Source organism: Euprymna scolopes, chromosome 10 (assembly GCF_053919585.1).
Source record: "Euprymna scolopes isolate OS-2025 chromosome 10, ASM5391958v1, whole genome shotgun sequence".
Classification (NCBI taxonomy): domain Eukaryota; kingdom Metazoa; phylum Mollusca; class Cephalopoda; order Sepiida; family Sepiolidae; genus Euprymna; species Euprymna scolopes.
In genome coordinates, this window is record NC_136491.1 from 15,624,825 (window position 1) to 15,640,660 (window position 15,836).

The window sequence follows — 15,836 nt, forward strand, 5'->3', positions numbered from 1 at the left end:
CAAGATCTATTGGGTTGGAAACTCTTTTTTGGACTCTATCTCAGAGTGAGAAACTAGTGACAGATGTGCACAAGCCCAGATGTGGCAACAATACTCCATGCATGGGCAAATAGTGGCTTTGTAGAGGTACAGGATACTGTGAGGTGTGTTTAATTTTCTAGCACGATAGAGAGAACCCACCTACTTTGCAGCAATCAGATATATAACTGAATCCTATATATAGAAATATATAAACCTATACATATAGCAAACTTTATAGAGATAGTGATATATCATTATTCCTGGGGGTTTCAATGTGTTTTTTAGACACAAATAAAAAGATTTGTTGTTTTTTTGCTTATTTGAAACTAGTCTGGGTGCCCGGCGTTGCCCATGTGTTTGGAGATGTGTGTTAAGAAAAAAAAAAAGTGGTAGTAGGCAGGCAGCTCAAACCTGTACCGCGAAGGAGGAAAAGAACGTGAAAAAAAAAGTGACATCTTTGCTGTTGCGTTCATCGCCAAACTGAATGTTTAAATTAGGGCTAGTCAATCGAAAAGAGGGAATGACTTACGAAAATATCGGCAAAAAAAGCGACCCCTCCTTGTAGAAAAGTGCTCAGTTGAGGATGAAAGAATTAATGTTTTTAGCCAATTTTTCGGTATTTGTTGCCTGAAGGGTTGAGCTTCAAAACGATACTGATCTGATGAAAATCTGTCGCCTTTGTCAAAAGTTTTAGGCAGACATACATACATACAAGTGAGATTTATATTATAGATTACCAGTCTGTAAAAACCATTGATATCCAAGTAAGAACTGAAAAAAAAAAAAAAAAAAAAAAATGGAGAAACTTACCGAATTAATTTCTTCCAAAATTCTTTCAATTCCTGTGAGAGCTTCTTGTAAGAAGGCACAGTCTTGATGTTGCATTGACGTTGACTTGTAAAGGCGAGTCAATAAAAGAGGGTACCTAAAAGAAGAAAAACACAATAAGATCCGTTATTATCATCCTCTCACGTTCTATCGGATCAGGCTGTTTGAAGATACAAATTTCTTGACCTAAAATGCACCAAACATTGATGTTATTATTGTTTTTTTTTTTACTTTTCCTTGACATGCCATAAAACAAATCAACCAAACAAAACGAAACATGATGACTAAATATTTGAAGATATATAAACAAGTTGAAGTATAAAAATTTGGATCAAGTAAAGATTAGATACCCCGTAGCAGAAGACAAAGATTTACGAACATTTCAAGTGACATCGGTTGTTCGACCTTGACATTGCTGTTGGTTGTTTGCAAACACGTCAAATAGCAGACATGGTCGAATGTTCGCGAGCAAGATTTTTTAAAAAATATATTACAAATAAAATAAAATTTCTTGCTTTGATTGGACTATTATTGTTCTCATCTTGAGTGTTATTTGTGCAACGTTTCGGTTGGTGTAACCACTGACCTTCGTCAGGCATGTTAGTCATTATCTTGGAAAAGAAAAGAGAAAAGTTACTGGTTCTATAGATGGTTTCATACTGTTGGTGTTGTATTTCTACAGAGTCAGTAGCTTTTCTCCTTTCTTTTTCAAGATGGTGACCAACATGCCTGACGAAGGTGGGTGGCTACACTGACTTAAAAATTGCACAAATAACATTCAAGATGAGAACAATAGTCTGCTCAATACAAGTAATATAAACAATCAGCCCTCATCTCAAAAACTCAGAACTGTGAATAGAAATCTTCTTCCAAACAAAATGGCAGTCATCAATCCACAGAAGCTTTGAATTATCAAAACTAAGACAAAGATTTCCTGTTGGATAGGCAGTTCATACAAGTCTTAAACTGTAAAAGTTTGCAGACAAAGTACAAAATTCCTTCTTGTGTAGACATGACAAGTTCTGTGTAGGAATTCTAAAATATCCAGTATGTTTTTCGGAATGACTAGTGGGGGAGGGAGGAAATTACGGTTAAATATATTTTTATTCATAGTCAATTAAAAATTAAAAAAAAAAAAAATACAGTACTTGAGGTCTATCAGCCAGAAGCGAAACCAAAAGCAAACTTTTGTAAGCAAAAAAAAAAAAAGATGCAGCGTGCTGGGCGCAAACTTGCATAACTGAAGTTAGTAAGCAAAAACATTATTGATTGGACCGTGATGGCACAGATGTTATGACATTGCAAATTTATCTTTTCAAAATGAAACAACGAATCGACCGTTTGCGCATGTGTGGTTAACAAACAGTGTGGAAACCAAGGTTTTACTTGACCCACCCACTCCCGTTCAAACAAAACAACATTTCTACATGAAATAATTGACAATTTTTTCTCATTTTCCAATATTATTTGTCCGAGAAATTACTCTTTCTAACGATACCAGCTTCATGTCTCTGCAATGCGAATGACAAAAGTTTTTAGTGGATATAGAAAAATACCCACTAACACACATACAGATGGCTGAGATTTATCTTATAGAATCCGGTTTCTGATTGGTTGCTAACAGAGTGTGGTTCCATTTGATTGGTCATTTTCTATTACCCCTTTCTATAAATAGAAGCTTCCAATTTTTTGGAACCATACCCTCTTAGTTATACCAAAACTATTGCAACACTTAAAAACCATCGTGCATGGGCCACCATATCCACAAAAACATTTAATGAATGTTAAAGGAAGCAACTATTGATTATGTAAGGGCAATTGTTTAAAATTTGTACGAGCAACCAATAGAGATCTTTTTGGTAAGCGTAAATGTCATACATGAGACAGAAAGACAGGTGCTCACGTCAAAGACACCGTCTGAGGAGCTATATTTCTGTTTTTTCAAAATGTCAGTGTGTGGTTCACAAAAAAAATAAGGTTGTTTTATATTTTTAGACATTTCGGAAATAATAATAATTTCTCAGTATCTATCTGCTTCCTCACAAAAACAAAATGTGACACAAGGTCGTTTTTAATGTGGAAGAAAACCAGCTCCCCTAAAAGGGAGTACTCTGGCAGTATGCAAAAATAAAATTGCCTTAGCAAAGAAGGGTTTCCTTCTCCATTGACTAAGAGCAATTTAACTTGAGCGCAGCACGAGAGCAGACACGACACTTCGGCCACCAAGTAATAACTTCTCATTTCTAAAAGTTTTCGGGACAGTAGATGTAGGACAGTTGAGGTAGCAAGGTCAGTTGGCAAGTAAAAGCTGAGAAAAAAATAGGAAGAAGTAAAAAAGATGGACTTGAGAGGAAGATAAATAAAAATAAATGAAGAAAGATGTCGGGTTAGTTTGAAAGTCAATTTATAAAAGCTGTTTAACATATGCTGACATGTAAAACAGGCGTTATTGACTTCTCATCTCTAAAATTCTGACAAGACCTACTTCATGATCCTCTGCACCGGAACCATGAGAAAAGACTTTAGATTCATCCGCCGGAGTTTTTCACTGTTTTCAGCTTGGGAGACCTGCAGGAATGCACGCAGCACTTCCTTTTCGTGTTCCAGTTGCTCAAGAAGTTCAGTTGCCGGTGTCTGAAAGAAAGACAAAAATCAATCAAACATTGATCGAAATTGAACGAGCATCTGAAACGCATTTGACAAAATTGTTGGTTTTTTACCAAGACTTTCTCTATTGCTGCTGCTGCCATCATCATCACTACCATCATCATCACCACCATCATCATCCCACACTAACATCACGATCGTCATCATCATCATCATCGTCACCGTAATCATCATCATCATCGTCATCATCATCATATCAATGTTTGGTTAATATAGTGATGCATCTACATGTAAATGATTCAAAGAGATTTTTTTTTTGTAATTCGTGTAAACTGCCATGTTAGGTTCAGACACTGGTGCTGATTGTATACAGAATTACAGACTAGCAAAAAAGAATGCAACAAATCCCACCAACCTGGTTCACACAGTATTTCTCGAAAGGTTGAAACATATCAAACGATTCTCGGAATAACTGTCCAATGTTGACACTTTGTAATTCCTGCAAAAAATAATTGGAGAAAAAAATTATTAATAACAAAAAATTAAAAAGAAAATGTCTTATTCATTTGAAAGGCAAAATATGTCAGAATGTCAAGGTTACTGCAGAGTTAGGAGAAAATAAGTTAAAGGTCACTTAGCACTCACCATTTGGTGTCACTTCAGTGCAACCGATAAAAAAAGATTCTTAAATATTTGGCACACATAATTCTGACTATTATTATTAGCCTTGATTCCAAATACTTAGAAAACGGCTTGAACCCAATGAAATGAAAAAAAACATTTGTTACATAAAATGCCACCAATCCATAATGCAACAAATTTTGAAAAGCATTTTTGGTTGTATTTTTGGTTTGCAAAAATTTTTCACACATGAATGAGGTAAAATTTCATAGCTCAGTTTATTAAGTAATCTGTAAGGCCCCTTGTTCAACACTGAAGCTTTTCTGTTGATCAAGTGCAGACATACACAGCAGTTTTCTCGACCAAGATGAAAATATTCATATTATTTGGATTCATCGAACTACTGTTTGCATCTTGAGTGTGATTTTCACAACATTTTAATCGATGCAACTTTCATATCTTGTCAAACTCGGGACTATTTCTGTCGAATTCGGGAATTTGGACAGACTTTTGAATGGAACCCTTTATTTACTTCATGGGGGTAGCATGTTCTTGTTCCATCAGTCATGACTGGATAGACGTCCTAAGTAATTCGCAATTGTATTTTTCGGTCACCTATTTTATTTCTAGTTGTAAATATTCTGAGAATTGAACCTTTAATCTTCAGGAAAATATCACTTTTACAATTGATTTTTCCAAGTCCTCTAACCACTGCACCATAGGTCCTTACAAACAGTTCTAGCATGAATTTTGGGACCCTTAAGCCTATTTTATTTCTAGTTGTAAATATTACTATTTATTGCTAAGTATTATTATTATTATTATTACTATATATTAATATACAAGTATATATTATATATATTAATATGCAAGTATATATTATACAAGTTTGACGGAAACATTACTGAGTTTGACAAAATATACCTGAAGAAGGTCGGAGGTTACATCGATCAAAACGTGAAAATGAGATTCAAGATAGGACAGCAGTCCAGAAGAATCCAAATAATGCAAAAACCAATCCTCATCTCAAAAATTCAGAAACACAAGATGAGAATACTTCATCAAAGAAACTGTAACAGATATATAACCAGTCGATATCATTGTCTTCTGATGCTTATATACAGTATAATCATGTTGATCACCGGAGTTAAGCAACATTGAGCCTGGTCAGTACCAAATGGGTGACCATTTGGTACTGACCAGATGCTGTATGCAGGAGAACATTAACACCTCTCAGCAAGAACTGCAAAAACCTAAGTTTGTCATCTTCTCGGACAAAGATATGCATGTGACTGGAGGCCGCTTCAGAATTTGATATTCCCATGAGACTTCCTCCTTTGGAGGAAGCCAGTTTAGCCAGTTTAAGAGTGAATGCTGCTTTGGTTCAGATGCTTCTTCTGTGGAAATGTTTTAGTGCTCAGCTTTGATCCAATCCTAACACTTTATGAAGGATTTCCATTAAGTTTATGTAGCAACAATTTTTCTAGCTTCTTTCATTTCTCCAGTTGCTGGAGGTAGTCTAGAACTGTTGGATAACTGACGCCTAAAGTTTGAGTTAAGTTAAGCAATGTTGAACCTGGTCAATACTAAATGAGTGACCATTTGAGACTTTTAGGTGCTGTATGTGCTCTCTGCTTATCTTGGCATTTGTTTCCAGTCGTCCTGGACTTTTCCTTGTGACTGGACTCAAGCAGTGCCGATTCAGAAGAAGTATGCTTGGGGATTGCACAACTCTTGCCTCACAATTACATGCACAGCTGCCCCTACGGGGGGTATCCTTTGTCTTTTGAGATTGAATGGAGGCATCGAAAATTTGAGTAAATTCTCAAACAATTGTGCATGAATCTTCAGCAATTAACACCATCAAATTTTCATAGTCAATTTTTATTTTTACAAGAAAATCACTCCTTATTAAGCCCGAAGATCACTCGAGGATAAAGGTTAAGGAATGTAAGGTGGTCACTGAGACGACGACTTAGTGATCAATTCTGGTGAAACTTGGGTAAACTATCATTATTTAAGGGGCGAGACATCAAAAAACTTGTGTGCATTTGACTTGAAGACGACCATTTTATAGTCAGCTGGAAAGCATGCCAGCAGAACAGAATTTCACAGGTGAGCAGTTCTAAAAATGAAACTTTGTTCATGGCATCTGCATTCAGTTTTAGGTACACATAGAGAGTAGGGGAAATTATTGGTCGTGGTTGTAACAAGATGAGTGGTTTTTGTTGACGTTCACTTCCTTCTTCATCTTTAAGGATGTTATCTTAATGATAAACCTTTTAAAATCAGTTTGAAAATTTATTAGAGGTTAACAAATATATTCAAGGTCATATCAAAAGATACGAGGTGCCTTCAAAAAGTTTCCAGACTTTTTTCGTACAGGCATTTAAAATTGTTGCAGACTCTTGAAAATTCAGTATGTTATTGCTATATATCTTATGATATGACTGACCAATTTTTATGATTTCAGGTTCAAAGGAATAGTTACAGTAGGAATTGGAATACACCCTAGTCTGATTATCACAGCTGGTGAGTTTCAAAAATGCAATCTGGACATGACCCTTATCCCTGAGTGGTTTCCGGGCCTTGATAAGTGGTGACCTCCATGTAAAAAAAAAAAGGGACACTTAAGAAAGATATGCACTAAAATTCTGTTTTAAACTTGGAGAAAATGCCACAGAAACATATGGAATGCTTCAGACTGCTTTTGAACCATCTTGTATGAGGAGAGATGTTAACAGCCTCCTACATACAGCGCCTAGTATTCTTAAATGGTCACCCCTCTGGTACTAACCAGACTCAATATTGTTTAACTTTGGTGATCTAGCAAGAACCAGTGTGACAAGATGATTCTGTTCTGTTGCCCGGGCCGCTGGGAAAATGGTGGGATCCTTCTACCGCTCCAGAAGATATTTCACTACTAATGCAATTCTCTATATGTATAAAAGCCAAGTACGTCCAAGGATGGAGTTCTGCTGCCACATCTGGGCTGGAGATGCTAAAAACAGCCTATCCTGCCTTGACAGAGTACAAAATAAACTTTGTAGCTTAGTGGAGGATGCCCTTTTCTCTTCCCTGCAACCTCTCTCCCAGAGAAGAGACGTTGCGGGCCTGTCTTTATTTTTATCGTTATTTCCATGGCAAGTGCTCGTCCGAGCTCCAATCTCTGGTCCACCCTCGCCAATCTTTCACGATAAACACCCTTCTAGCTAAAACCACTGCCAGTAATTTCCCCCACTCTTTATCTGTGCCTAAATCAAAACGTAGATTCCATGAACAAAGCTTCTTTCTGAGAAGTGCACGCCAGTGGAATTCTTTTCTGTTTGCCTGTTTCCCACCTGACTACAATTTGGATGTCTTCAAGTCCAACATAAACAAATTCCTGATTAATCAAATCTCCAATACCAATTATTACTATGATATTATCCCATTGATTATTGTACACACAATAACCATTATCCCCGAGTGGTTTGGGCCTTGATAAGTGGTGATTCCCCATGTAAAAAAAAAAAAAACTATTAAAAATCACTTTACATTCTCCTACTTACTCCTCCGCTCCCTTTTCCCCTCAATCCAGCAAATAGGTAAGATAACTACTATTAATATATGATTTTTGTTTCCTTGGAAAATTTACTTAAAAGAAAGTAATTTTTGTATGCTGCATAGACAGCAGACATTTAAAATAAGGATTGTTATGTTGTGTAAAATTAAAAGGGGAAAGAGCAAATAAAATAATCAGATGAGGTTGCCACTATTTTCAAGATGACATCATCTCCATGCAAGGTGATCACATGAAATTTTTTTTATTTCATCAGTGTAGTGGTTAAAAAGTTAGTATATCAAATCTTTTCTTACAAGAAATAACTCAGGTACATTATTTTTCTTACAAACATTGAAAAATTGCTTCAATATTTTAATCTCTGAATTTAAATGTAATAGTGAAAACTATTTTAACCAGAAACTTTGTGTCAATTTCCAACGCAATCACAGAATTAGAAAATGCCTTCAGATACATGAAACCAAGCGGAAACCTCGTCTCAGATTCTTTGATTATTTCATTAAGTTGAAAGAAAATAATCCAAGATGAACTTCAAACGCATGAGATTCTGTGTTACAAGCAATCTAATAAGAATATTGATTCATCGGCTGAAATTTTAGAGGGCAAAGTGTAATTGGATCATTTCAGCATCTTTGTCATGACACATGTAAGAGAAAAGAGAAGCAGAGATCTTCTTGGTTAAGGAGAATCATTTTTTTAATGCTAGTTTTAAAATTATCAGATGAGAATAACGCTTCATGAGTTTTGTTTTAAATCTGAACAAGATATTCGCAAGATTAGATTCCAAAAGAACTAGGGTCATATGATGTAACTGATATTAAGTATAATCGCAGTAACTAATGCTGCTGCTGATGATGATAAAGAATCTCATCTTTGTTGTAGTTGAAAATGAAATAAATTATTGCATTGTTAAATGTATATCATCATATTCGGTTTAATCTCCATTTTATATACTGGCATGTGTTGGACAACTTTTAGAAATTAATTTTCAAAATAATTTATCTTTAGCCAGGTCTTTCCTCCCCCCTTTTTTTTCTCTCACATTTTTTATCACTTCTTCCCATGTTTTCCTTGGCCTTTCCTGTGAACTGGACCTGCTACTTCAACTGTTCTACATCTGCTAAAGCAAGAACTCTCATCCATTCTTTCAACATGATCAAACCAATGAAGTCTCCTGTTCTATCTATCTATCTATATATATATATATATATATATATATATATATATATATATATATATATAAGATTAAAAGTATAGTTACATTCCAAGATCCAACTATTTATATTTCATGTAAAACAGCTCCTCCAGCACATTTTTTACAAATCCGTTTTGTTATGCAGAAACAATTGTTTATGTCGATATTGGCTCTTTTCGTGAATATACTCCTCGGAAAAATTAGAAATTCTTTGCTTAGAAAGAAAAATGCATAACAATACAAATCGTGGGAAACTATGCTCTATCGAGACCAAGTTTGTCAGTTAATGTCAGTTCATCTCTATTTCCCAAAACCCTCTTGACTTGCATGCATAAAAGTGGTCAATTGCGTAGGATCTCAGCCTCAATGTTAGCAAATGTTGTCACACTGCAGTTAGCAACCCATTGAAGTTTTTAATTACTTTCGTCGCTGCAGACGTTGAGGAGACCAGAGACCTCAAGATGCTGGTTGATCCTGCCTTCAAGCCTTTGAGTCACTGCATTCACAGGCTGCTAACAAAGTAAAGAGTACCTTTTTTCTCATTAAGCGCTCCTTCACCAATCTCACTCCAGAGATCTTCCTCCTTATGTACACATTACTCATTTGAAATGTGTTGGAGTATAGCACCCAGGCGTCATCTCCATATTTGGTTCGTAACATTCAGCATCTGTAGCAAGTGCAGAGGCTGGCGACCCGGTTGGTGCGAGGTGTTCATGATCTTTCAAATGAGACTTGTAGGACCAGCTTGCCTACATCTATACTGTTGGTTAGAAAGAAGTTTAGTATCTATGAGATGGTAAACTAGTGCTTGATCAATTAAAGATTCAAAGATTTTGGCAAAGAGAGGGAGGAAGCTACTGGGACGATAATTTAGTGGATCAGTTCTTTCATCAGAATTCTTGTAAACTGGTTTCCAACAGTCAGAAAAGCAAGATTCAGTAAGACATTTGTTGAAGAGTTTGGAGAGAACTGAGGTAACCTTAGCGGAACAATTTTTTATTATATAGTCAGGATGAGACCAAGATGTTTTGTAGAAAAAACTTGTTTTTGTTTTTGGCTTTGCAGAACATGATTAAGTTTTGCAAAGAGAAAGGAAAAAAAAAAAAACAATAACAATCAATGTTTGGTGCATTTTTGTGTCAGGAAGCCGATATCTCCAGACAGCCTGAACTGGTAGCACCTGAACTTATTTTGTAGATGGATCATGGTTTCATAAACACGGAGTTGATACAGATTTTTAGAGTGTATCAACTCCTCAGCATTCCACAAAAACAAAGGCCATCCGATAAAAACTACGAAATCAGAAATGCATAGTTATTAAATGAATTATATGTGAGATATTACACTAGGTATATATATTTTGATTACAGTAAGTAAATGTTTAACGGAATGATTTAAAGTAAAACAAGCCGAGCATGCAAGGTCCTGATTCACAAGTAAAAAATTTACTTTCCCCATGACTAATGTTTGTGCAATTTTTTTTTTAAATCCAAGGCGTGGTTATTGAGAAAAGTGCGAACAAATGAATGGATGAATAATTTGAGGGCAATTGTACCCCTGTTATGACCCCTAAGGGAACAACCGGAGTTATCTTGAAAAATCCATTCTGGCAGAAATTTACTTTCATCATGACTAATGTTTGTGCAAAATTTCAAAAAAATCTAAAGCGTGGTTATTGATAAAAGTGCAAACAAACAAACAGACAAATGATTTGGAGGCAATTTTACCCCTATAATGGCCCCTAGAGGAGCAATCAGTTATCCCAGAAAATCTGTTCAGGCAAATATTTACTTTCATCATGACTAATGTTTGTGCAAATTTTCAAAAAAAAAATCCAAGGTTGAGAAAAGTGTGAACAAATGAATGGACGAACCAGAGTTATCTCGAAAAATCCATTCTGGCAAAAATTTACTTTCACCATGACTAATGTTTGTGCAAAATTTGTTTAAAACATCCAAGACATAGTCATTGAGAAAAGTGCGTACAAATGAATGGACGAATGATTTGGGGGCAATTTTACCCCTACAATAGCCCCTAGAGGAGCAACCAGAGTTATCCCGGAAAATCTGTTCTGGCAAATATTTACTTTCACCATGACTAACGTTTTTGCAAATTTTCCAAAAATATCCAAGACATGGTTATTGAGAAAAGTGTGAACAAACGAACAGACGAATGGGAGTGAATTACTAGGTCAAATCCTTCCGTTGTTGGGGGACCAAAAATACTGATGATGAGACAAGAGATGGAGAAAGCCTGGACAATATGAACATAAACTAAGAAGAAACAGACAACCCTAAAAAGAGACAAATCTATATCTCTTATAGGGAAGAAGGAGGAGGAGGAGGAGGAGGAGGAGGAGGAGGAGGAGGAGTATGTATCCAAAACTTAAATAGAGAAATAGAAGAAACTAAAGACAATGAGGCAGAATCCCTCTTTGGTTTTGTTAAGTGTAATGTAGTATGATTTACTTTATTTACATATGAAAAAACATGGGAGGAACTGATATGGATGGATTTCAGAGAAAGAGGGATATATAAAGACCTGGGTAGAGATAGGTTAGTTTGTAAGTCCATTTAAAAATATTTTCAACACATGAAAAGGTCATTACATCCGATTAATTGCACTCTTATTACAAGTTGAAATTAGTTTTCGACACATACCAGCATGTGAACTAAACAAACAAGAAGGATAAAAAGAAGAAGAAAAAGAAAAAGAATTGTAATCCACTAATTCCACCAATGAAGGAGGAAGAAGAAGAATAAGAAGAATTGTAATCTACGAATTCTACCAAAGAAGAGAAGGAAAAAATTGTAGTAGTAGGAGGAGTAGTAGGAGGAGAGAATTATACTCTAATTTTACCAATGATGAGCTGTAATTGGGTGAATCTTCCAGTTAAAGGCGGGGCTTGATTTTTTAGAGGTGGGGGAGTGATTATTAAAACAAAAAGAATGCTTCTACTAAGCCAATCATTTGGATCATTGCAAATCTCAATCATAGAATTGAAGCGAATCATAGATTTTACCTCATCATTCTTCATTTCAGCTTCTTGTAGGATCTTCGATAACTGTTGAGTGAACTTGTCATTTATTTTAATTAATTCTTCCAAATTTAGAAATATGGCAGAGAGTTGTCGGTTCTCGAGAAGGGCTGCTTTCTTCATTGGAATGTAAAATTCCTGAAAAAAAATTGAAAAAGAAAAAAAAAAAACTTGTTTTAATTTAGGCTAAAATGTTTTGATCATAATCAGCTAACATACTTCCCAATTTTCTAGTGGTATTCTAAAGTATTTTTGTATGATAAATACAAATCTCGTATCAAAAATATATAATTACATATTCACTAGATAATTACATAAATATTATATCTAAGGTTTAAAAACTATCCAACACACAAAAAAAATAATATTACTTAATATTACAGCACACAAAAAAATAGTATTACTTTTTAGTAATATGGCCTCTACTCACCATAACAGCTTCCAAATGTTTGGAATACATCCTTAAAAGATTGTTGCAAATGTTAACTGGAATTTTATCCCACTCTTCTTGGCAGATTCATTAAAGTTCTATCAGATTCCTTGAATTTCTCTTTTGTACCATCAACTTTAACTCTCGCCACAGATTTTCAATTTGGTCGAGGTCAGGTGACTGACTGACTTGGCCATCCTAACACCTCTATTTACTTCTACCGAAACCATGCAGTAGTTGCCTTAGCTGTGTGTTTGAGATCATTGTCCTGCTGGAATATCCAACCCTTTAGCAAGTTTAAATCATCTGCAGACTTTGAGAGCCCAACAGATTTGAGAATTCATTTTTCCGTCTATGATGTGAAGTTTTCCAGGGCCGGCTTAAGAGAAACAACCACAAACCATTATATTCCCACCTCCATTTGGATTTTCATTTTCTTCCTTCCCCCTTCCTCTATTTTTACAAACGTCACTTTGCACAAACAATTTATACAAACTTTTTTTACAAACAGTATTTTACATTTTATAACCACAATCATGGAATGCAGTTTCAGAAATAATAAAACCAGCAAATCTTCTAGCCACGCCATCTACATGTTTTGCGAACTAGTTTTCTTTCCTTTGAAGATAAGAATTCTAACATTCTTTTAAACTCTGCAGAATAAGGACTATCACCTATATATGGGTTTCCTTTCCGAGTAATAAATATATTTTAAATTCTTTCTAAAGTGTTTCTCAACATAAGAATATACGTTTAATAAATTATATATATATGGCAAGTGCTTGTCTGAACTCCAATCCCTGGTACCCTCCTCGCCAATCTTTCACGATAAACACCATCTAGCTGAAACCGCTGTCAAAATTTTCCCCACTATGTCAAAATCAAAATGTAGATTCCATGAACAAAGCTTCTTTCTTAGAAGTGCACGCCAGTGGAACTCTCTTCCGTCTGCCTGTTTGCCACCTGACTACAACTTGGATGTCTTCAAGTCCAACATAAACAAATTCCTGATGAACCGCCCCCTTAAGTAAGATACTTTATCAAATCTTCAATACTAACGATTACTACAATACTATCCTATTGATTACTGCACACGCAATAATCCTTATCCCAGAGTGGCTTCCGGGCCTTGATAAGTGGTGACTTCCATGTAAAAAAAATATATATATATATATATATATACATACACGGCACAATCACATTGACAAACCAGTTCTTATCAGATCACTGAAGTTAAGCAACAACAAGCCTGGTTGACCTGGGTGACCATTTGGGAGGGCCAGGCACTGTATGTACCGCGCCAAGTCATAGAAATTTCCAGGTTGGTATCTGGAGGCGCATTAATTCACTGGGAGAGATGCACCCCCAGTCTACATTAAGACATGCATCTAGGAGAATGAATAACTCTGATATAAAAACCCGCAGTCTACTGTATGCTCTGTCTTGTGGCAGTAGGGCAGGTCGATTTGCAACTTTTTTCAGAAAATCAACATGGCACTGGTGATGATAGCTGGGATTTGATGTGATAAGAACATATTACCAAAAATTAGATTCCTATCTTGAACAGAAAATTGAGCATTTAATTTTAAAAATCGTGTAGAAAAATGCTGAAAAATCCTTCATTTTCATAGCATTTCTCACAACGCTGACTTTGAAATTTCACTATTTTTATAAAATATTCAATTAAAATGGATATATTTATATAAAATACATTGAAAGAAAAGTATATACATGAATCACACCTAGCAAAATATCTCAACTTTTACTGCGTTGATTAAACAAAAATTGTAAAAAACTAATTAGCAACTAAGTCTTTTAAATTTCACAATTCAAAAAGATATGTGGAGATGTATTACACAATATAACAACTTGATACAAGTTATAGAACCATGTATTTTAATTTTTTATTAAACGCAATAATATAAACTGTTACAATAGAACTAAATTGTTCTGTATACTTTCCTTTTGAGGAAAATGATGGTCTAATTTGCTGGCACGATGACTTTGTAATAATGTGCCTATGTCTTGCTTTCTGCCCATATACAACTTTTTGAGAAAAATCAATCAAATTTGACCAGTGTGTGGCTGCAAAATTGATAGCAGTAATCTTTTCATTTTTTTTTTTTTTTTTGAGTTGTTCGCTATTTCTGGAAAAAACAACACAAAAAAAATTATTTGAAAACACTTATTTCTTTTATATTTTGCGATGTAATACGAATAAAACTAACTATTGTTTGAGTAAATTAAGAAAACTAATAAAATTTAATGGATAAATATTTATTTACCTAATGGGCAAAATCGTTTGAATGCCCTCTTCTCTCACATCCAATTCATCTGAGTTTATCATCGATATTATATTTTCCGGAAGTAGTGCAAAAGCACTATATTTTAAACAGTTTAAAACAGTAATTTGGATTTCAGTTAACTGTTTTGTTCTCTGAATCATATTAAAATATACTGTTGTTGGTTAAAAAAAATATTGTCGGTTTTGATCTCCAACCAACTAACTGCATACACTTGGATGATAAATTTGACCAAAATGTTTAATTTATCATAGTGTTTGAGGATAGACAACCCTAGTCCATAAACACATTAATCTTGTGGCTTATGTTAGCCATATTGCTTGATTCAAGGGCCCAATTTTCTAAGTTAACTTCTGCACAAGAAATGCCAACAGCATACTCAAAAAGTAGCCTCTGGTCTTCACACTTAAATTATTTGTTTCTTCATCTGTCAGATAATGATGATCGGGAGGTACACTAACTTTTTTAAATTCTACTTGAGGCAAATCTTGATAATTATTGATACAAAGTTTCCCCAAAGGACCAGTAAATGTTGTTAGGCTTTTTGTTGTTCCATCAATTAATTTAAAAATTGCTGTAAATAGCAGTTCTTCTAGTGGAACCTGAAAATTGGAAAATTTGCATGTTTAATAATAGAGCCAGATTACATAATAAATATCAATATATTATTTTATTTTCCACAAAAAAGGAACATAATTGCAGGTGAATCCATAGAATTAATTTTACCTCCTTGTTAGGAGGACAAGTGCAGATTATGTGCCTTGTTTGAAAATTTTCTGTCTTGCACTTTACTGCAAAGTCATCACATCTCAAGACAGAAAGTTTACAGCTACAAGAAAATATATCAAATAGTCTGTCTAGCTGTTCCTTCATTCTTTTCACTTTGATTGCTGCAAGAGATTTCCTGTCAATCTGTTTGGCCCTCTTATAGCAAAATATATTGACCTTCTGTCCTATATAATGTTACCTTAACACGGGCAATTGTGGATTGACTACTTGCCAAATACTAATTATTTCCTTGGCAATTAACTTAGAAATCTCACTATTTTTTAAGTGGGGGGTAACTGTTTTTGAGGAAATAACTAAACTGGATAACTTGTCGTGAAGTTGGGGGTGCTGTTTCATCCAAATGACAAGGTGGACCAGCAAATTTTGTGAACCACGGGTTAAAGCTGCTTTTACTGACATTCTAAACTGAAAAGTAAAATAAATAAATGGATTATAACTGAAGG

The 15,836-nt window shown here is 34.9% G+C and overlaps 1 protein-coding gene across 2 annotated transcripts in view; it reads right to left on the reverse strand.

Moving 5' to 3' along the window:
- The window catches only part of LOC145285811 (intersectin-1-like), a 102,320-nt gene that overhangs the window by 25,151 nt on the left and 61,333 nt on the right, over positions 1–15,836 (reverse strand). For both annotated transcript variants that reach the window (XM_080134221.1, XM_080134220.1), the window contains exons 3-6: positions 11,857–12,009; positions 3,872–3,955; positions 3,335–3,483; positions 832–946 (exon numbers count right to left, since the gene is read on the reverse strand). In XM_080134221.1, the coding sequence (XP_079990347.1) occupies positions 832–946; positions 3,335–3,483; positions 3,872–3,955; positions 11,857–12,009 (501 nt within the window). The remainder of the gene's footprint in view (positions 1–831; positions 947–3,334; positions 3,484–3,871; positions 3,956–11,856; positions 12,010–15,836) is intronic.